The following is a 23,874-nucleotide window of genomic DNA, read 5'->3' on the forward strand; positions in this document are numbered from 1 at the left end:
TAAAGTGAGGGTAGTCTAAGAAAAGTGATTCAAACTTAGTTTCAAGTTTAAATGGTTTGATCAACTAAGTCTATTATGAGTTATAGCTTCCCATAAAGATTAATTAATGTTAAACTAATTTAGTTTAAGAAGAGTAATTAGTAGAGAAGATAATTGTTAAAACACTTCAATACGTACTATTCAAGAATGACTCGGTAACGCACTTTAAAAGTGACAGTAGTATAATATTGAGAAGACGACGGGGAAATAATAACCAATTGGATGCAGCTTTTAAATGTGTCTATACGAAAAATATCATTTAGTGCTACACGAATTACCTAATTGGTTACTTTGTACGAAGGAGCTGAGTTTGTGTGGTTAGAAGGAACAAAGTTATTTTTCTGTAAGTTGAACACCGCGAAGGGCCTTGACTGTACATACTAAACACTGTACATACTTGACTAAACAATTGAATCAACACTTATTGTACACCATCCGATACTATTTGAAAAAAAGACAGAACCAAAAATATGTCATACACAAACCAGCCTTTCGGCAGTTGAAAGACAAGGCAACCTACCAACTACTCAAAATTGGCCTGACACCACACGTGTTGTGTGAAGAGATCCCTTTGTTCCTTAATGGCTTGAAACATAGCCGCGAAAACCCTCTTGTTAATCTTGTTAATATTATGTACAGCAATAATTTCTCCGTAAGCATTACATTAGAACCTATAGTGTTAGAATTTATATTCTAACGGTTCGCAATTTCGCTTACAAATCGTTCTCAATAACATCGTTGTAATGCCCGGTCCTTGTAGCGTCGCTCGTAACATCGTTAACGACCCGCTGAGGTGCCCCATTAGATGATTATTCCCTTTTATTGGCCGTTATCGCTTCTATTAGCAAAAATATAAACATTCCTTTTCTATCATTAATTTATTTATATCTTTAAAGTTCATAGTTTTATTTGTAGGATAAAATATTTTATTTCAATATTTTGTATTGATGGCATCTGTTATGAAATGTCTAGACCAATCTTTTTAAAAGGGAATAAATCAAACGAGCATCGGGAACAAATCTGGAGGATCGTCAACATGCAAAATGTTAGTGTTATATTATGTTAGTAATGCAGTTCCAATGTCTTGTCTTGCTCAAAGTATGCATAGGACAGTCTTGGGACTTTATGACAATTGCTGGAATTTGGATGGATACAAAGATAGAAGAAGATCGTGAAGATGGATCGAGTGAAATAGGATCTGCGTAAGAAGAGGGTAAATTTAAATATGACGGCTGATAGATAAGAGATGCATGAAAGAGAAGTATATACTGTGTCGATCCTCCTTAGGTACTTGGTTAAAGATGATGATGAGGCAAAGAAATTTTTCGAACTTATGTAGCAATCTTTGATATAAGATTACATCCTTAAGCTAAAGGAATAAGGAAAACCATTAAGATAATTACAAAACTTTGTTACCGTTACTTACAGCGTAAACAAAAATGTTATATCACTTTTACCAGGAAGACTGGAACACTGAGGATGTTTTTGTACAATTGTTTCCATAGTGAAAGCCTACGTTAATGTATATCAACAGTGTATAATCGTTCATATTATCCGTTATTATGTTATATTAGATTTATGATCTGTCTTATCGAGCGTAGCTTGCCTCCTCAAGTCGACTGCACTTAATTAATTAATCCGCTTTATTGAAGCTGTAGTCAGTAGCTATGATATTATGAATACTTTATAATAGATAGAGTAAAATATTTATATCTTTGAATTTGTATATGTTATAGCATTTAGAACACTCTTAATAATGTTTAATGGCTATAAACAGATAAAGTTTGAGGGACGAAAACTTGTTTTGTAAACCTTACAACGCTTCATAGAGAAAGAGAACAAAAATATTCAAATAAATCGAGAACCTCCTTTTTGAAGTCGGTTATAAAGGTCAGGGAAAATATTCAAATATAGAAGTCTCAAATCTAAAGTCTTATCGCATTTTTTTTTTATAAAAGAAAAGACGTAAGTCGTTCAAAATAGCTCTGATAAGTTCGAATTACTTTCAAAACTTTTCTTCGTATAATTACGTCAATCCCAGACTAAGGTCGGGAAGATCAAAAGAGTCGATCTTAATGATTCTACTTCAAATTACTGCCAACTTAATTATACTTTCATCTACCAAGTTTTCAGTTCAAGATGTAATCTTAATGCTAAGGTTCCTTTGATGTAATTAGAATCGAACTTACTAATATTATAAATGCGAATGTTTAGACGGATGGATGTCCGTTTGAAGGTATCTCCAGATATAGAGTATAGTATGGAAGAACACTTAGGCTACTAATTAAGATTTTTTTTTAATTCCGGGCGGACGGAGTCGCGGCTGACAGCTAGTTTTAATAATATTATAAATGCGAATGTTTAGATGGATGGGTGGATGTTTGTTTGAAGGTATCTCCAGAACGATTGTATAGATTTCGCTGAAATTTGGCATAGATGTAGAACATAGCCTGGAAGAACACAAAGGCTGCTTATAAAGTTTTTTAGAGAAAGTAGTCGCGGGCGATATCTAGTCTTACTAATGGGGATGGGTAGGTGTTTGTTGGAAGATTTTTCCAGAACGGCTGCATGGATCTCGATGAAATTTGGCATAGGAACACATAGGCTACTTATAAAGTTTTTTTTTAACTCCGCGCGAACGGAGTTGCGGGCTAGTAGTTAATAATATTTATATTGTAATTAAAACCAGTTACACACAACATGGTATTGTTAGATATTTCCAGTGTGTGTGATAGCACTTGTTTGTCGACTACTTGAAAGGTAGTCTAATAATAAATTGCAAATATTTCCAGTAATGTGCCACATTTGGCACAAATGTTCCGTATCCAAACTGTAGGTAGTTTACAAACATTTTACTGAAGTGTGAATTGAACTCGCTTCTATTCTTGTAACCAAACAGCAATATGTTGATCACCAGCATACGATATTGAGTTTTCGTGTAATGCTGGTCACACACGTTAGGTTTTGAAGGAGAACTTTCTTGTGACTTTTGACTTTAGTGGTGTATCTATATTGTCATCTCTTACATTTCTTTAGAAAAAAAGAGATAACAATATGTTTCAAGTTGCATGCATACAATACAAACACTAACGTGTCAGACAAAACGGTTATACCTAAGGTTCGTATCGTGTTGCAGTCTAACGTGTGTGGCTTACCTTATTTGATTTGTTTGATGTATTCTTTAAATTTTTTCGTTAAATATCGATTTGTTTATTTTATTTTCGATAATTCATTGGTTATTTTCATACTTTTCGAGTGATTGAGTTTAGAAGCTTTGAAATAAATACGTTTATTTTCTACTTGAAAACTATTTCGTCGAATAATAAAAAATCGTTTGGTATTTTCGTATTTCAGCCAATGTTGTTGCGAAAGGAATGCTATCTTAAACAATATTTTTTAAAATGATATGACATACACCAATTGTAAGAAGAAAAATTATACTACGAAAATAATAAACTTAAAAATAAATCTCGCAAAAACATCTGTTGCAGGAATGGGCCGGCTTTACGGCCACACAGAAGACACACCTCAAGTCATTCCGCGTTTCGGGTGACGAGTGTGCTTGCCGCAGGCCTAATTTCAGTTCTTTTCTCTTTCCTATCTTCTCCTAACAAGGATGGGAAATTTCCCTCTCTCTGTACACCTTCGCTATTCATTTAACGTAGGCAATGCATCGATAACTTGTTAGAAATGTCTATGGGCCGTGTTCGCCTTGCTGAAATTAGATTGCAGGGTAGGGAAGGTGTTTAATCCGGTTTACGAATTCCAACGTTATAGTCTTGTTAAATGAGAGACGTTGTCCTCAGGATGGTCGGCTACGCAGTGGCGACATGCTATTGCGTATCGGTGCAGTGTCTGTGGTGGGAATGTGCGCACGGCAAGCGGCGGCCGTGCTGCGTCAGTGCGGTGCCTGCGTGCGTCTGCTCGTCGCTAGGCCTGCGTCCGCCGCTTTACCACCATCTATGCAGGTAAATATTGAAGTTTTCAAAAATTATATCGGCTCTAAAAATCGTGCAGTAAGTGCAGGACACAATTTTATGTGTAGCGGCCCGTAACGGGATGCGGGAGAAGGGTAGTAAGCAGTGCGTAGCTCAAGGTCAAACGTCAAACGAGATATGTGAAAAATGGTATACCGCTGTGAATTTACTAAGGAGACGATTAATGTTAGTTTATTGGCGCACTAATGAGTCCGTAATCTGTCGGAGTGTAGTTTCGTGTGAGAAATCTACACAAAATAATGCACATTATGTGTAGCCAACTAAGTGAACTACGGATTAATAATACAATGCGTTTATTTCTGCACTCAAATTCATTGCCATTTAACGTCTCTGCGGCTGTTATTAAATCAAAGTAATACTATCTTTACTAATATTATAAAGCGAAAGAGTTTGTTTAAACGCGCTAATCTCAGGAACTATTCGTCCGATTTGAAAAAATTTGTTGGATAGTCCATTTATAGAGGAATGCTTTAGGCTAACATTATGCTGTAACCAATAGTTTTTTCAATTCCTCGAGGACGGAGTCGCGAGCGACAGCTAGTAGGCTAATAAAAGTGTTCAAATGTTCCAAGTATTCTTATATTTTTGATGCCTCTACATCCAGCAAGTAAATATTTTATTTTATGGTATCAACACTTTTGTAAAAGAAAAACAAACTATGAGTCTAACAAAATCTGTTTAGAAGTAAGGGGACTAAACGATATGATGTAATCCATCAAAACTGACAGTAATATGGCAGGGTTAAGGTCTTTGGAGGGTTTATGTAACACATACAGATTTGGTAAAAAGTAAATGGCATTTATTTTATAATTCTGAAAAGGTTGTTTTGACAAAAGCAATCTAAAGAATAACGCATATAAAACCTTGTTCCTAAAAATAAAATGGTTTTATCTGAATAAAATCACATTTTAATTCTATATTAATTATTAAGTGACTAATTAATTAAACTACCAAAATAATACTATAAACTATATACTAAAACTAAACCAAACTAAAAATAAAACTAAAAAAAAAAATCGACCCCAAATCGCTGCGGTCGCACGGTAGGGTTCCCAAGATGGTTTTATTTATTTATCTACGTTTGTATTATAATTTATATATATACGCTACGGTAAAAGTGTTCTATGTTTTTGTTATATTTGGTGAGTTTACAAAAATAAATCGATGTCAAAATTAATTTATTATAGTCTGTTAGAACAATGGGGCGAATTTATTTTGCTTTCCATGATTTAATGTTGTCGATATTATAATTATTGAATATTATATTTTTTTATAATGTAGAGAATTATGTTATAAATCACTAGTCTTCTCCCGCGACTTTGCCCGCGCGGAATTATTAAAAGAGTACAAAATACCCAATATTACTATGTATTTTTAAGTTACCATTATATAATTTCAGGTAAACTAACCTCAGGATTTTATCGGTAATAGCTGCGTTGTTTTTCGAGTTTATATTACTTTCAAGACTCCTAGCAAGTCATGTGGAAATAGATTTTTAAAACTAGTACAGTGCAGTACAGAAATAAAGAAAAGAATCTCGAGTGTCATTAAAAATGAAATGGGGGCATTCTGACAAAGACAGTTGCATGTTTTGAAATAATAAAGATTGCTGTTGGATAAAAGTTTTTATTATAACATAAAATTTCCTGTTCCGATTTATATCTGCGTTAAAATCTGACACTAAATCGAAGTTCAAATCTCATTATTATGTGCAATTTACTTTAGGTTTCTGATACCAAATTCCCCGTTCAAAACATATTGTTATCTCTGTTCTGTCAAAGATAATGACAGGGATGACGATATGTTTTATACAGAGATTTCCTACTCAGAAACTATCGTTTATTAAAATTTAAAAGATGGGACAGTTGACCTTCATTCTCGTCTTTCTTACACATACGCTGTCAAGGTCATTATGTAATTTTATTGTAGATCTGACTGATCGTATAAATATCACATAGAATTGATACGATATTTTATTTAATCAATCGAAGATACCCATTTAAATGATATGAAGTCAAATGAGTGTCTATTAAGCGTCGTCGTAGCGCAATTACGTCGGAACCGGAAACACCGACGTCATATTTCCGGTGGCGTTCGACGGATGTTAAATAAACTGACGCGACGCGGAAGTAGTCGCGGACGTTTTTATTAGTTAGTAATTTACTATTCTGTTTATATATTTACCTTTTTCTTAGGATTATAGTTTTGCGTATATTTTTGAAGATATTGGATAATTCTGTTAGGGATAAATTCTGTTTTAAAATGAAACGTCTAATCTACTTTTTATCAGCTTTATTGCATTTTCCTACGTCGTCCTTCCGACGACCCTTAAACTGTAAGTCACGTCGCACTCAGGGTCAAACCTCCCTTTGTGTTGATTATGTATTAGAAATGTACCGTACTCTCCCTTTGAGACAAATTAACAAATGACACACGTTACACTTTTTTATTTATTTTTAAATTGTTAATTTATTCTCTCTACATGTAGCTACTCTTTACAGTCATTAGGTGCTTCCCAAGCACCGGTAGTACCATCTCGTATGCTAGCCGACCCTGTAGAGCTAGAGAGGAGTTTGTCAGAGGCGGGGCACGAGGGCTTCGGTGCTCTGTGCGAGGACACCACGCCGCCTTCGCCTCCTCCCACTATCATTGAAGAGAGGTTACATCATAGGGTATGTTCTTTCTTTTGATAGCTAGTAAATTTGACTACATGCCAGAAAATGGTAAAAAAAATATATACTTTTTTCATTTTATGGTATATTAAAAATACCAAGTTGAAATTAAATCACAATCTCTACAACAATTATTTTAGATTTTATAATATAGAACTCAGCGATGCTGTTCATAAATATAGCAAACTCTACATCTTGTTCTGAAAAATTTGGTTAAAATAAATTTTGCCTCGTTTTGTACACAGCCTGTGGCATCAATAGTGGCGGTGGTGCCGCGGGGAGCTCTCGCCCCCGCCCCGCGGCCTCCGCCTCTCATAATCGCACCTCCCGAGCCGCAGCCTCCCCCCATGAGGTGAGCACTACGTTGCAAAAAGTTGCGAAAATTTTGGCATCATCAAAAAATTCCTATCTCGAGACATCGTCTCTGATTTAAAAAAAAAAAACACAATTATAAAATGACTTAAACTGTCTGACATAGACTTTCTGCCATTTGATTAATGACCAAGGAGCCTCTTAGTGTTGAATTCAAATTACGATAACATCTCAAATCACGTGGTCGAGAGTTTTAATCCCGCCATTTGACTATTGTCGTAAACCATATAACAAAACCACAAATCTCCAGCTTTGTGAGGATGGTACCAAAATTACTATTTTTCTCAATAAAGATTCTACATTTAAAAATGACACTTTCATTTCCTGTTCCAATTTCAAACAATAAAAACAACGTGCTGTTCCAATTTCAAAAAATACGGTTGCCAAAAATTGTGACAATGAAACCGGCCAAGTTAGATGAGAATAGTTCGTCTTAAATTGGCGACTGTAACTTTTACTTGGCGATCTGTTTGCTAACTTCTAGGGCTGTCAACAAGGAGGCCAAGTGGAAGGGGAATATTTGTACGAAGCTCCAAACTTCAATGATTTGTTTGTATTGAGTCTGCCAAAAGTATCTTAGTAGTTTACACTAGTTATCAATACGTGAACTACCTATAAATTTGTTACAAATTCTGTGTCTTATTGAAGTTATTTCGTCAGGTTACCATTAGACATGGCGGTGCGTGGCGGCCGAGAACCAGAGACTCTTAGTTACGAAGTTCAACTCAACAAGCACTCCGCACTCGGTCTTGGTATTACAGTGGCCGGTTACGTCTGTGAGCAGGGTAAGTGTTATTGTGCTCTACTGGCAAAACATGTGTAGGAACATATCGTGAGTGCGACACCTCATTTCCGGTGTATCCAAAATGCTTGGGTATTCCAGAATAATCAATGGATACGGTTGTTCTATTGACTTTGTTTATGTCACACACTTGGATTTCTGACTAGTGTAGTGACCATACTTCTCTTGCAGATGGTTATGTTGCGTTATTATTATAATTATATTCCAGTATAGTGAGTACAGTATATTTAAAGTCAATGTATTACACCACTATTAGCGGTAGATTATTTTTAACAGCCAAATAACTCTTTTTTTTTTAGAGGAACTGAGCGGTATTTTCGTGAAGAGTGTAAGTGAAGGCAGTGCAGCGGATCTTTGCGGGAAAATACAAGTCAACGATAGGATTGTAGAGGTAAGCGATATAGTTATGTTGTAGACATAGTGTTAATTCGGACATTTTGAATATTGTCTTTACACTGCTTGTTAACTTATAATAACTTAACCTCCGAAGATCTTGTTTATTGTATTGATTTATTCAGAAATGCATCTTTAGTGGATGCAGAAAATAGATTGTAGTTGAAATTTTTAATTAATATATTAACCTTACTTATATTATTACTGTGATTGTTCAGATGGATGGATGGATGTTTTTTAAAGGTGTCTCCGGAACGACTCTAAAGATCTTGCTGAAATTTGGCATAGATGTAGAACATAGTCTGGAAGAACACATAGGCTACTAATTATGTTTTTTTTAATCCGCGCAGACGGAGTCGCGGGTGACCGCTAGTCTGACATTTTAATGCAGTTGACGCTTATGCTATTACAAAATCAATCTAAATCCAGAGAACTCAAATAACATTAGCAAACATTCATATTTAATTTTGATTGCTCACAAAGTTATTTAAAAAAAGAATTGTTGGAAACAGTGAATGCAAATTCGCTGCCATTTCAAACTGCCAGTGTTTGTATATCGTTATTGTGAACAGAAACTACATATACTATGTTTATTGTATTGTGTAGGTTGTATTGTTAAACATATATATGTACTATTTAGCGTGATTAGTTTGTACCAGGTACATATAAAATAGGTTAATCAAATTGCAAGCGAATATACATTTACAAAACAAATAAGCATCGGTGGCTCAGCAGTTAAGCACTTGACTTGCAATCTGCACGTCCTGGGTTCGAATCCCGCAATGTACCAATGTGTTTTTTTTTTATTGACATATGTACATTGACCTGAAGTTCTTACGATAAAGAAAAATGATGCTGCACATATCTGCGGAGAAATTTAAAGATATATGTGAAGTCACCCGTACTGATTGGTGTCACCTAACTTAAGGTAGGCTCCGAGCCCTTCAATAGGGAAGTATAGTGATCTGGTGATTAATACAAACATAACTGTAATTTTTTGTGCATAATTTTTTTCTACAGTCGTTTTATCAATGGAAAGCCACAATTAAGTTGACGTCCCCCACTGTGACACAATTAACGTAAGCAATTTGATAACACGTAAACTGTTAGCGAGCAGTCGACCGACACCGCCCCCTGGTGGCTTACAATGATAATATTTGTTTTGCTTAGAGCTATGTTTTATTGAATCGTATAGCTTATAGGCACATTATTAAAATTGTGTTTTAAATGTTGTCTATACTTATTCTGTTACCGAAGATTTCTAAGACTGAAATCTCTGTATAAAACATATCGCCATCCCTTTCATTATCTTTGATAATACAGAGATAATTATATGTTTTAAACGGAGATTTTGGTTAAAAAATAAGTAATTTTTACCTTTACAGTTCATTATCATCGTGCCGTTTTATCAACGTTGTGTCTCGGCACAGTATGTACTCTACCATACATCTCTATCAGCCGTTATATCTGAATCCACCCACTTTTTACGCATATCCTCTTTCACACAATGCATGCATACTTATAAAAGTAATAAAACTTAATCATCGATTAACTTAAACAGCATGAAAAGTTAGTTTTATTTGCATCAAAAAATCGTAGTTCAACCAGGTCATGCACTACGCGAGATGTTAATGAGACTGATTCTAGAAACTAGGTTAGGAGAACAAAATCAAGGACTACGATGCACTTAAGTTGCATTTATATCTGCCTCTTATGAAAATATATCATTTGATAAAATTTTATAGTAACTCCTTTTAATTCATTGTTTGTACTTACTTTTGTAAGAAAACGTGTACCAATTTATCAGCAAAACTTAAGTTAATAAAAGTGGATTATCGACTATTTCGACTAACATTATCAAAGTTTTATAAACCAGTTTTGAATACTACTTTATTTTATCTCAGAATTCAAACAATATTTTGATCAACTCTACTTAAGAGACGCTTAACTAGTTGTCGTCCGCGTCTCAATCAGCGTAGAATTAAAAAAATAATTAGTAGCCCATGTGTTCTTCCAGACTATGTTCTTCTACATCTTTGCTAAATTTCAATGAGATCCATGGATTAGTTTTGGAGATACCTTCTAACAAACATCCATCTATCTTAACGTTCGCATATTATATTAGTATCTAAGATTAAATCAAATATACATATATTTCTTTGCGTATATTCTAATAGATTAACGTCAATGTTGACATAAATATGATGCTTCAAGTGAGAAATGACTTTACAATTGGGTCAAGTGTCCACTCAACTCTCAATTGCGCGTTGAGCTGTGACTCAAAAAGGTTGCGTTAAACTCAAATAAGCTACGGATAACCTATTTATAAAAGTACAAAGAAAACCTTATTATCGTATTCACAATATATTGAAGATTTTGTAAAATATCTTTACGATTCAAGAATCAAAGTTTTTTATTCCACTAAGCTTAGATTTTTAGATTTGTTTAGTTTTTTTTACACATATATTTCTTTGTCTAGCTAACGGAAAAAGATCTATGACTCCCTTATTTATAGAATTCATAGTCCCTAAGTGCCTATTGTTTTAACACTAAGTTTACGCTAATCGTGACCTTTATTGACTACTAGTTGTTCCCCACAACAACGTCCGTTCAACAAACGGAATAAAAAAGCTTAATTAATAGCCTATGTGTTCTTCCAGGCTATGTTCTACATCTATACCAAATTTCAGCGAGGTCCTTTCATCCTTTTGCAGATACCTAGTAACAAACATACATCTATCCATTTAAACTGTTATAATATTAGTAATAATAGATATTGTGTGTATATTTCTATATTAAACATTCGTGATATACGCTTTGTTTAAAATACACAGCAGCACTATTTATGAACAAACATAAAGGCAGACATTCACGGCTCTGAATTCAAAATGAACGGCAACCCTTAAACACAATGGCCTCGCGTGCAGACAAATTACTACTGGACAAAATGTTTTAATAATACTTCTGTCTGCGTTTCTCTTTTGTTTTTATTATTTAAAAAGGAAAGATGGGATTTTTTTTGCAATTCAGTGTACCTATTTGTTTCAAAGGGTTTTATTTAAATGTATTAGTCATGAAGATCTTTCTAGAGTATGTGCCTTCATAGAAAACAATGTGTTATCCTTTTGGCAACAGTTTCAATTTTTTTTTTATAAATTATAAGTGTAATGTGAAATGAAATTACATTGTAAATTTTATTTCAAAATGTTAGTGCACGGTTTATGTTTGCGCATCACAAGTACGGCACTTGGGACGCGCAATTTTAAACGTTGAGAGTATGAAAGTGGACTTCACTCTAATATGACTGAGCCGAGTCAGCATGCAGTTAGAGAATTTAATTCATTACCCAGGTACTATCAAATTGTCACCATAAGAGCTATAATTTAGCAAGTATGTATCTATAATTATTCGATATATTGCATCGTGGGTATCATTATTTGATTTTATCGAAATGGGTAAGAAGTATTCGTATATCTGACAAGACGGCGGTCATAGCTATAGAAGGAAATTTTCTGAAAAATTTCCTGTTTTTAAAAAAGCAAGTGATATAAAAATTGTATTAAAATTATGTTTCATACAAATATTATTGTTTGATTTGAAAAGGAAAAATATTTAATGACTTCGGATATGATGTAGACTTGCTACGAATACCTACGACGTAGCGACGTAGCATTCATAAGTATGTTGTTTCAAGGTGGACGGAGTTTCGCTGCACGGTGTTACTAATCATAAGGCCGTGTCGTTGCTACGCGACGCTAAAGGACCTATCGTGCGGTTGAAAGCTTTAAGGTGACAACTGAAATATATTTGTTTTTATTTTGCATTGTGCTTTTATTTAAAACAATTATTATTTAAAAAATGTTGGTTAAGATAATTTTATGATTAATATTGTGAAACCAAATCCTTTTGTATTATTTATTGAGGTATAGATTATACGTCTTTTTAATGTTAATTTTTTTTAGAATATGTATATAAAGTTGGTAAAAAGCCTACCTAATTATATCTGTTTAGTAGACAATGCATTCTCTTTTAATTGTAATTTTCTTTGTGATATTTGCAGATATCTCCGTGGCGCGGGGTTTGAGAAGCTGCAGAAGGCGCTCGCGGCACAAGATGGCCGCCGCTCTCCTGTCGCGCCGCCCAGCCCCTCAGTCACATCACTTACCAAATATAGTTTTAGTGTGGTGAGTTGAATATCAAATATGTTCATTTTAAAAATTTTAGTTCAGTAAAACTAGATTAACATTTCAGATTTTTGTTTTGGTATTTCATATTAAATGAGATACATAAGGCCGTGCGTACACAAGTACGTTAATTGTCGAAATTAATATTACATGATTGCGCGCTCCGTCCATAAAAAGTTTAATCGTAGACGCCAGTCTCCTGCTCTGTATGAATAGAAAACACAGACTAAATGTCAACTGTTTTCAGCGAATTTTCTTACGATGAACTTTACAAATAGATCGCTATCGATTTTTGCTTAATATGTAAAATCTTTATGTGTGTTTGTTAATATCATTACAGTACGACGAATCCACAGTGATAGAGGCAGAGGCGGAATCAGAGATACGTAACCCCCCCTCCCCTACCTCGCCAGGGGAGGAGGCGGAGATCGTGATCGGCAGGGACGATGACATCTCCGAGCGCGAGTTGCGCAGGATACAGGACAAGTGGCGGGACATATTGAAAGAAGAGAAAGACTGGCCCGGACACCAACATCAATACGATATTGTGGTATGTGTTATTTAATTAATTTGCCCTCTTTGTCTCATAACAATTTTAGATACGATTCAGTGGGGGAAGTCAATTTGACAGAGGTTAGAAGATAAAGGGAGTCTTAAGTTATAATAGCTAAGCGATCGCTGCCCATAGACATGCGTTGCCTACCTTTAATCGATGGAAACCGCACAGAAAGAGAATGTTTTGCCATCTTATGCGGCCCTCTACTGTCAAATCCACTTTGCCTTCTGACTATTCGCTTAAAAGAGAAGGTTGGGATAAGGAAAGGGATTAAATTTAAGCCTTAATTCACTCAAATGTGTATACTACAGGTGGGCACAATAATGAAGGGGAAAGACAGTGGTCTGGGGATATCACTGGAGGGCACAGTGCGGGTGGTGGGGGGCAAGGAGGTGCAGGCGCGGCATTACATCCGCGCCATCGCACCAAACGGACCCGTCGCAAAACTCGGCACTTACAGAGTTGGTGATGAACTGTTAGAGGTACACTATGAATATATTACCACAGAATTACACATCTGAATACACATCTAATGACAAATTACACAAATCATAATGATGTACAATTGCAGTAATATTATATAATAAAAAGATAAAATAATTGTCTTTATCGATATGTTTCTAATGAAGAAACTCAAAAACTATTTGACTAATATCAGAAAGATTTTCACTGTTGAAATGCTACATAATCCCAAAGTAACATAGGCTATATTTAAAACTAGTAATCGCCTTCGATTTCGTCTGTGCAGAATTAAAAAAATAGACTATAATATACCCGTGGACTATCAGCTACCTTCATGTTAAGGTCCAGTCAAAATCGGTCCAACCAATCCAGAGATTTCTCCGAAGAAACTCGGCTACGGACAAACATATAGACAGACAGACAGACAAAAAAAATGGATTTTATGTGTACGAAATATGACAATTATTTTTCGATATAGCTACATACAGACACTCCAATTTTATTTATATGTATAGATATTTTCCTAAATCGTTTAAAAATAAATATTTACCTCAATATTGTTTATAGGTAAATGGTTGGCGAGTACTAGGATCGCATCACGTCGAAGTGGTCACGAGATTGAGAGCCGTCACCTCTCCCGTTCTACTCGTGTGCGTTAGAAAGAGACAGGAGGAGAATAAAGGACGCGAAAACAGCTTCTCAAAGGTTATTAAGACATTTCTGAATTTTACTATTACCAAACTTTTAAACTGCATCAAATTTCGAGTCTTACAGATTTTTGAATCCTTTGAATGTTTGTAAAGACTAGATTCGCTAATACTTTGCTTTGTAATTGCTTTTAGCAGAGTTCTTGAGAGATTTCGTGATTTTAGATAATTGCATTGTGAACTAAATCTTCTTTTATCTCTAGAGTGCAATAATCGGCGGCAGTCTACAAGATCTGCTGACTCCCCCGCAGCGGCTGATCAAGGCTAAGTCTGAGAGTTCTGTCGCATCTCTGTGTAGCGCCGCCACTGTCATGTCTGCCGGACACGACCATGATGGTGAGTAACACATTACCGGTAGATTCAAATACAATAACTAGCTTGCGCCCACGATCCTATCTTTTTAAATTAAAAAAAAAAAAACTTAATTAGTCGCCTATTTTCTAGACTATGTTCTACATCTATGCCAAATTTCTGCAAGATCCATACAACCGTTCTGGAGATATCTTCAAACAAACATCCATCCATCTAAACATTCGCATTTATAATATTAGTAAGCTTACAGCAAGAGAATAGGAGATATGAATCGTAAGAAAAGAAAATGAGAGAAGTAAGTAGAAGATAACAAGGATTTTGTGATCTTTTTTTCGTACTAATAATATAGAAACATATTTAATTTACAGTTTTAATAGTTACTTATTAAAATTCTTGTAACTTAGTATTTCTGCCCAATAAAAAACATTTTAAGATATCGATATGTAAGATATTTTTTTACTTTAAAACCGTGGGTTTTTAACACCAAAGTTGCTGTATAAAACATATCGGCCATCCTTGTCTTTCATCGCGAATTAAATCTCAGAAACCTACAATAAATAAATTCGACATTTGTGTTAAGAATTATCTAAATCATTTATTTAATTTGATTCATCATCATCAGCTCACTATAGGTCCCCACCGAGGGGCTTGGAGCCTACCCTAAGTTAAGGGTGATTAGGCCATAGTCAACCACGCTGGCCAAGTGCGGGTTGACTTCACACATATCTTTGAATTTCTTCTCAGATATGTGCAGCATTACAACGTTTTCCTTCACCGTAAGAACGTCGGATAAATGTACATATGTAAATCGGAAATCGAAAAACACATTGGTACATGGCGGGATTCGAACCCAGGACCTGCAGATTGCAAGTCAAGTGCTTGACCCCTGAGCCACCGATTAATTTATCAACAAATAATTAAACTTTTTTTTTTGCAGAATTCTGTTCAGACGATTTAGAACGGAATCGTTCTCGCTCGTTGGAGCCGCTCAGTGGTCTTGCCATGTGGAGTGATAACATTGAGTACATTGATCTGCAAAAAGAAGACCGAGGTCTTGGCTTCTCTATATTAGATTATCTGGTAAGTTATATACTGTAGGACCATTGTCAAAACACATTTATACAGATAACTTATTAATAAACAAAGTAAAAATGACAGTAATATCCATGTGGCGTATGAAATCGACTACCATTATTCCGATAGTCGTATCAGTGAATGGACTGATATCGAAGAGTTTCGACCAACATCTTAAAAAGCTCTTGCAAAACAAGACTCGATCTCGATTTACGGACCTTCAAGAAACGAGCCCCAACGCAACTACAGTTCCTCTGGTGTTGCGGACGTCCATAGGTGTCGTTGATCACCTCGGTGTTCTCGTCAATCGTTTGCCTTCTCTGATAAAAAAATAGTTGGATTAAGTGCCCGATACAAACGTCAGTTATCCAAGAAACCGCACGCATCGTGAGAAGGTTCCTGTCTCTGCAGCCCTCACCACTGCTTGTTTGAGTCATGGGACTCCGCAGTCTGTGGTGTTCTATTTATCTTCTATTTAATATAAAATATATAGTATAATTTTTTATTTTATATATGAGATGTACATACTATATTAAAAATATGATAAATAAATACATAAACAATAATATTTTAATACTTTCCTGATGGCGTTAACGATGTGGTGGATTTTTCGGTCAATCGGAATTCCCATTAATTGACGTGCTGCGCAATGCTCACGCCACTAAGACTATCATTGTGTTCTGCGCAGCCTTGATATCTGAAAACTTTGAAATATGTGAATAACTGAAGAGTTATTGTCCAGGACCCATCAGAGGCGGGCAGCTCAGTGATAGTGGTGAGGTCCGTGGTGTGTGGGGGCGCGGCGGCGGCGGACGGCAGACTGGCGCCCGGCGACCGACTCGTCTCCGTCAACGGTATCGATGTCTCCAGAGCCTCACTGGCTACCGCTGTTAGAGCTATCAAGACCGCGCCTAAAGGTACATGTCAAACAATTAAATTCTATATTTAAAATGTTATGTAATTTATACTAGCCGTCGTCCGTAACTCCGTCCCCGTGGATGGATTAATAAAAAAACTTATTTAGTAGTGTATTTGTTCTCCAAGACTATGTTCTATATCTACGCCGAATTTCATCAAGAGTCTATGTGCCGTTCCGGAGATACCTTCAAACAAACATCCATCCATCTAAACATTCGCGTTTATAATATTAGTAAGATTAGCAATAAAATTGCATTGTCTGGTATCGGATTGATGTTGTGTTTTGTTATGTCGTGTCGTGTCGTGTCGTTTCGTGTCGTGTCGTGTCGTGTCGTGTCGTGTCGCGTCGCGTCGTATCGTGTCGTGTCGTGTCGTGTTGTGTTGTATAGCAACAGACTTAATTACTACCCTCCAGTTAGAGAAAAATACAATATCCCACGTATAGTGTATATTTACTCTGCGTGATAATGATAGCAAAGACACAACTCTTGTGTCTTATCAACGATATTTGTATACTGAATGCTGTTTATATAATAAAACTAATATCTTTGCAAATAGAAACAAATGAGATAAAAACTTGGTAATATTTAAATGTTCAGTGCAATGTACGCATTCTGTAGCTATTGATGTTTTCATAAACTTGCTAAAAATATTATAAAAGTGAAGTGACAAGGTTTCTATTTAAAAACATTGTCACATTTCAAGGTTTTTTTTCAATAATGTAGCGTGAAGAGTGTAATTAACAAATTTAAGGACAATTATTAACTTATAATAGTGCAAACAGTGTCGTTATCAACAAAAAATATTTTATAAGATTTTTTACCTCCTCTTGCATTTTCAGAACATCCTATAACTACAAACGGGATGTTCCAAGTAGGACAAGCATAGTGTGTTTTACGTAGTACAAACATGAAACGTTCCGCGTAGTACAAACCAAGGGTGTTCCAAATACTACTAACATAGGGTGTTCCATATAGGACTGACAAGGGTGATCTACTTTGGACAAACATAAGACATTCCACTTGAACAATCTTAAAAAAAACATTGGTTTTTAGTTTTTTCTGAAGATTACAGATTATTTGTCATCGTTGTTTATTTTTTCAGTTATTTTTTTTTCATAAATGTTTTTCTTGTCAACAGGGACAGTAACAATAGGAGTAGCGAAGCCCTTACCTTGTAGTACTGTTGTTGGAGGTGAGAAGGCCAACGCAAATAGCATGCAGAGCAGTCAGGTCAGTTCAGTATTACAATACGTTTTGTTAATATTCAAATGCAATTTAAATTTTTACACCCTGTATGTGATATGATCAAGTTATTACGTATTTTTATATAAAGGGTGTATATTACATTTTAAATCAACGATAAATAATGTCATCGAGTCTTTTAATATTTAAAGTAAATCAATTAAAACGATACTACAAAATAGCGAGGATTTTTTTTCTTAAATTACGATTTAAAGAATTACAACCTCTTTGGTTATTTTTTTTTAATTAAAATTGCTTTTTTTTACGTAATTATTTAAAATATAGTGTAAGTTCTAATATTGTACACTGAGGGGAAAAAGTGCAAAAGTAAGTTATCATTTTTATTTTATTAAAGCTTTGATTTCACAGAATGCTTAGAGCTGTATAAACCTATTAAATCTTCTAGCATGCTATTTTATTAACCGTAGGTTTCCACTGCAACATTTACAACATATTGATGTCTCGGTTTTCACTCAAAACGGATAACAATATGTTTTATTACTAATTTATCTGCAGTGGAAACACACGGTGAACATTTCTAATATTTTTCATAATTATTTTGTACAGTAAAGGGACTTTTTTACCGCTCTAATGCATTGCTTTGAACTGGATTTTGACTATTGATAAATTTTTGTTAAAATATCCCTTTAGTGTACAATATTTTTTGCATGCATTACAGTGGGTTTCTGAATACAAACTCTCTGTTCATATCGACATCGCTATCATTATTTTGGACCACACAGGAACAGTATGTTTTAAACGGAGATTTCCGTCTCAGAAACCCATAGTTAGTCTAACAATAATCATGTATTGGCATTAAATAATCTAAAGATAAGTAATCTGGAGTATAGAAGTGAGGCATAAAGGTACGCGTCCATCATCCGCGCCGATCGCGTCGAAACACAAGGTCCGTTAAATCCGTAGATGCGTCCGGCGCGAGACAATGGACGCGTACCTTTAAAAAGCTCTCCGGAGGCCTTTTGTTTGGGTATATTTTATAGGTAATTTAGAATACAACATATGGGAAATTCGACTTATTCATTTTTGCTTGAAAAATTCCATCTATTGCAGCTTATATTCATATAGGTTTAAAAAAACCAATATTAACATAATTTTCAAAATTTCAATAAAATCATTAATTTTACATTATGTTACACCAATATTGTTAACGACTACTTTAAATTTCTTAAATTGAGTATTTAACCTGTAATAAGTAGTCTTTTTGAATCCCATTTGGCTTCTTAATTTTTTTTTATTTTATTAGAGCGTTTAATTTATAAATTATTGTTTATCATTTAGTTAAATACAAAAAATAAAAAATACTCGTAAATCGACTCCTGAATATTTTAAATAGCAAATTATCGTAATTGCAGAAAATCGAGTACTTCACAAAAATTCTTCGTCTAATTATGTCACTGCATCGTGACATAATGGAGCTGCAGTTGCAATGCAGACAAGATGTAAACATGCCCACACATACATACGCTGCCCCGAAGATAAAAGCAGAGATCACAATGAAATGATAAACAGACAAATTCAATTACACCGTCAGTATTGAAATGCCAAGGAAAGATAATTTAGAAGAAACAAAAGATACGGAAATGAAGATATAAAGGAAAGATAAAGCTATAAATAGTTCTAGAAAAAGTTTCATTTGTAAAGAGTGTGGTTTAATTCTTCTACTGCGGGTTTCTAAGACCAAAATCTCCGTTTAAAACATGTCGTTATCTCTGTATTTTATACATTGGTTTTGGTTTCAGAAACCCACGGTTAATTAGCAATAATCGTGAACAAACTGACAGTTTATAGTGTTGGCAATTAATTGCAGAGTTCATGAACTATACGTCAGTGTAATTATCGAATTATGTAAGATAAAGTCAATTCACAAAATAATATCGCAAAATAGAGGGTGTTTCTTGTTGGGTCGATCGGCTTACCAATCTATCGGCCCAAAGTGATTTTCTCTATGTAGCCGATTGAGTCGATAGTAAAAAAAGCCGATTGGGTCGATTGATTAGTACGCCGATTAGCACCTGACTCCCAAAATAGTGAGGTAGAGTTAAAGATACAGATATATTTAATTAAAATATGACCGAAATAACAACATTCCATTTTTACGGCGCTTTTCGTCGAATTGGCGGCCCAATAGAGAACCATTGGGCCGATTGATGACAAAAAACCCATTTTTGACAGGGTTTTTATTGAACAAAAAACCAAGAAAATAAAATTAAATCTTAAAAGAAATTTTACATGTTGTAGAAAATATATCTATAATTGTTAGTTGTAACTTAGTCAAATAGTTTTTGTCAAATTATAAAAAAAAATAAGACAGTAAATTAATAATTTAAAGTATCCAAACTTAATTTATGTAATTCTTGATGTACCTTTGCAGTATGATTGATGTTTTTTATTAAAAAAAAAAACTAATAAAAAAAATAGTGCTGAAAAGCATTTGAATTTGTTAATTGTCATAGTGTAATATAAATGTGATCTTTTAACTTTAAATTATAGATAAAAAAGCGTATTGGATAGATTTTTTTTGTATTTTTAGTTAGCTGTAGAAATTTTTCGTGAACGAGACAAAAAATGCGAAAGTATAATGTGCGAAAGAGACAGATATATGTGTGTATTTATCGTCAATTAATCTTTGATCAAAAAAAAGGCCATTTGTAGCTAATTTCAGAGATTAAAAAAATATGGGAATTGAAAATTGAAAATAAGCCATTGTTTATGGTCAATTTCTCTTAATGTGATATTATTGTTCACCTAAATAAAGTTTACTTAATATTTTTTTTTATTTTTACAAAATTTCTTACGATATTTTATAATAATTTTAGCTCAAAACACCGTCCATTTGTGACTTAATAAAAATATACTTGCACTTTTTGGAATTGTAATTTTTGTTATTTATTTCTTCTTGTTCTTGTCAGCCATGAGACGCCCACTTCGGGCATAGGCCTCCCCCAAAGATCACCACGATGACCGGTCTTGTGCCACCCGCATCCAGGACGCTCTCGCAACCTTGACCAGGTCATCGGTTATTTAATTAATTTTAATCTCATTCTATAATTTTTATACAGGTAAATCTTAACATATCATAGATTAAGAAGATCGAGAGAATAGTGGAATATATTTTAGTGTTCGTATTAGGTTTAAATGTGTAAAAATTTACAACAAACAAAATACATAAATACAAACAAGTATATTAAGAAACATATTTGACATAAATCTTTTTCTCCTACAATTTTTATTCAAGCCCAGATCTCATTCCTTTTTAAAACTGCGCCTGCAATTTTATTAGCTGCAAAGCTCAAAGACATTGTTGAAACTTATTTAATGTGTTGTAAAACTGTAGTTCTAGAACTATAAGATAATTTTTTAACAGTTTTGCACTAACCGTGGGTTTCTGACGTTATATTCTCTGTATAAAACATATCGTCATATTTGTCGTTACTTTTAAACGGAGATTTTGGATTCAGAAATCCACGGTAAATCTTTTTAGTTTTAAAATATAATTTTCTAGAATAATGTTCAAATTGTATTTAAGTTAAGAGCTGTGAATATATTTGGTTGATTGTTAAAAAAAAATTTTTTGGTTATTTTTTTTTTTGCAAAGATTTTACTAGAAAACCAAACAAATATTGATATAATACTTGTAGAAGTTATTAGGTCGAAACTACGGAGTTGAAAATATTTTTGCCAAAGAGGAAAGAGATGTGTATTCAGCTAGCGTTCAACGAGTACAGACTGTCAGAATGGTTAAAAATTCAAATTACTATTAACAAAATCTTGGTTTGTGTAGGTTGTCCACTAGTGGTAAAAAAATGTTGCTCTTCACAAAATTGTAGGCGCTTAGCGCAACGGCGAATTGGCGCGAACAATACTATGTCTTTATCTCACTGTATCTAGAAATAAATATAAATGTTGTCCCACGAGCTTTGATATGTGTATTGCAATAAATGTTGTCCACAAAAGATTTTTTTGTATTTTTTTCCTGTTTTTCTTCGAAGTACTGCTGATAACCGCGGATGTTATTTGATATTAAACAAAATGGACTGTTGGAATTATTATTTCTTGATAAGTAATTATTTATAAATTTACAGGAATGTGTTAACTCTATCGCATCAGACGACCACACTGGCATGGACTCATTTCACGAATGTCTACAAGAGTACGGAGAAGGTTTAGAAGTTGTACAAATATGCTTAGAACCAGAGGAAGCATCCATCAAAGATGATGAATTATCAGCATTATGCGATCTTAGTTTTGACGAATGCAAAAGAGATCAAAAAGTAGATCATATTAGTAAAGATCAGCTAGATAAAGAAAAGATGAATGGTATAACGGAATTCAAATCTTCGAAATCTGAAGAGTCTTTAGACGAACCAGATGATGATATGACAATAACTGAAGACGATGTTTTAGTTTCTCCAAGAGAATTCAATATTAGAAGTAAATCTGCAGATAGGAAAGAAACAAATGGTAGTCGAAGTTTGTCAAAACAAAATAGCAAAGATTTGTCAACATCCGATGAGATGGTTTTCGCAGTAACACCAACAGGTTTAGAGAGAATCAGTTTCGAAAAGTATTGGAAAGATTGTGGCGAAACTACAGAAGTTTTACATAAGGTTAAAAGTGATGAAAGTTGGAAAGAGTGTTTGAATTCACCAACAGATGAAGCGAGTAGCTTTTACGATACAACAACTAGAATATCCGTCCAGGAAGAAAATAATACACTTTTATACATCGATCATGAGATAGACGGTTACGAAACATGTCTCGACGATGACTCATCGTCTGTGATGTGCGCTGAAAAAAACGGCTATAAAATCAACGGAGATCGCGAGATCAAAGATTTTAGTAAACAAAACGAAGTTCATAGAAACAAAGACAACGACGCGTGTGCCAAAACAAATACGGATCAGAATATTGGCGATGTTGTCGACGATTCGTCGTACACCAGGCCTTATGTGCAAGAGCATATTATAAAACAAATGAAATCATTGCGAATCGAACCGCTTAATGTTAATATTAGCACGAAAAAGATAAGAAAAAAAAGTCCAACAAAACCGTCCAAAAATGAACGCCGATGCATCGAATATTACAACGACCAGGATGAGTGCTTGAAGGAAATACGACAGAAAAAATTAGAAGAAGAAAAGAGACATAAAGAAGAAAGGAAGCGTACACCAAAGAAGAATATAGCAATAGAAAAGAAGATGATGTTAAAGAAACAAGAACCTAGTGAAGAATCTACTGATTTGGAGAATAATTATGTACCAGATTGTCATAAGTGTTTCTTAGAGAACTATGCGTATGCTATTACAAAAGCATATATAGCTGAAGCAACTGCTTGTAAATTTTGTGAAGTGATTAGAGAAATGTTAGAACCACCGAAAAGAATACCAGATAGAAGAATGTCAGCTCCAGCAAGTATAAGTTGGGAAAGTGGTTCAGAATCGGAAGAAGAATGTTTGTTAGCTGTTCCAGTTGTGAAGGATAGAAGGAAATCGGCTGGACCTTTAACAATTTTAACATCTCCGAGAAGATCAAGGTAAGAACTATCAAGTCTCCATACAATCTTCTTATCTTACTAATATTACAAATGCGAAAGTTTAGATTGATGGATGTTTGTAAGAAGGTATCTTAAGAACGGCTGCATGGATCTTGCTGAAATTTGGCATAGACGCTTTTTTATTCCACGCGAAACTTATTCTTGATTTATAATAATACGCAACTATGGATTACATTTTCTGGAATAACAGCCATGAAAAAAATAATAATAGCTTTTGCCCTGCCCTGGTTTAACGGATTTTGAGGAGAGAGATTTAGATTGTAGAAACAATCAGAATAATTGCTATTCTTTTGTTCATGTTGCGTTCATTGACTAATCGGCCCAATGAGAATTTTTCCTATTGGGCCGATTTCACCCTTCACCCTTATCTTTTATATTAATTACTGGCTTTGTAGATCTCAACGTGTTGACTAATTTTTAAAAATGTACGTAGATATTAGTGAAACCTTAACAGGTAAATTTTAAATACTCATTAGAGGATTTTCCGTCTGTCTTTTTATCTAATTAACTCGAAGCGTATGTATTAATGTTTGTTACGTAAGCAATGCTCACAAACAGAAGCATTT

At 34.4% G+C, this 23,874-nt stretch overlaps 1 protein-coding gene across 2 annotated transcripts in view; it reads left to right on the plus strand.

Annotated features, from left to right (window-relative positions):
* Positions 1-23,874, plus strand: part of LOC106115966 (uncharacterized) — an 88,362-nt gene that overhangs the window by 12,058 nt on the left and 52,430 nt on the right. For both annotated transcript variants that reach the window (XM_013309648.1, XM_013309657.1), the window contains exons 4-18: positions 3,846-4,007; positions 6,539-6,709; positions 6,955-7,061; positions 7,742-7,866; positions 8,183-8,274; positions 11,971-12,065; positions 12,337-12,460; positions 12,801-13,010; positions 13,328-13,498; positions 14,046-14,183; positions 14,389-14,521; positions 15,435-15,577; positions 16,314-16,488; positions 17,630-17,721; positions 21,837-23,287. In XM_013309648.1, the coding sequence (XP_013165102.1) occupies positions 3,846-4,007; positions 6,539-6,709; positions 6,955-7,061; positions 7,742-7,866; positions 8,183-8,274; positions 11,971-12,065; positions 12,337-12,460; positions 12,801-13,010; positions 13,328-13,498; positions 14,046-14,183; positions 14,389-14,521; positions 15,435-15,577; positions 16,314-16,488; positions 17,630-17,721; positions 21,837-23,287 (3,389 nt within the window). The remainder of the gene's footprint in view (positions 1-3,845; positions 4,008-6,538; positions 6,710-6,954; positions 7,062-7,741; positions 7,867-8,182; positions 8,275-11,970; positions 12,066-12,336; positions 12,461-12,800; positions 13,011-13,327; positions 13,499-14,045; positions 14,184-14,388; positions 14,522-15,434; positions 15,578-16,313; positions 16,489-17,629; positions 17,722-21,836; positions 23,288-23,874) is intronic.

This window comes from Papilio xuthus, unplaced genomic scaffold (genome assembly GCF_000836235.2).
Source record: "Papilio xuthus unplaced genomic scaffold, Pxut_1.1 DF829660.1, whole genome shotgun sequence".
Lineage (NCBI taxonomy): Eukaryota > Metazoa > Arthropoda > Insecta > Lepidoptera > Papilionidae > Papilio > Papilio xuthus.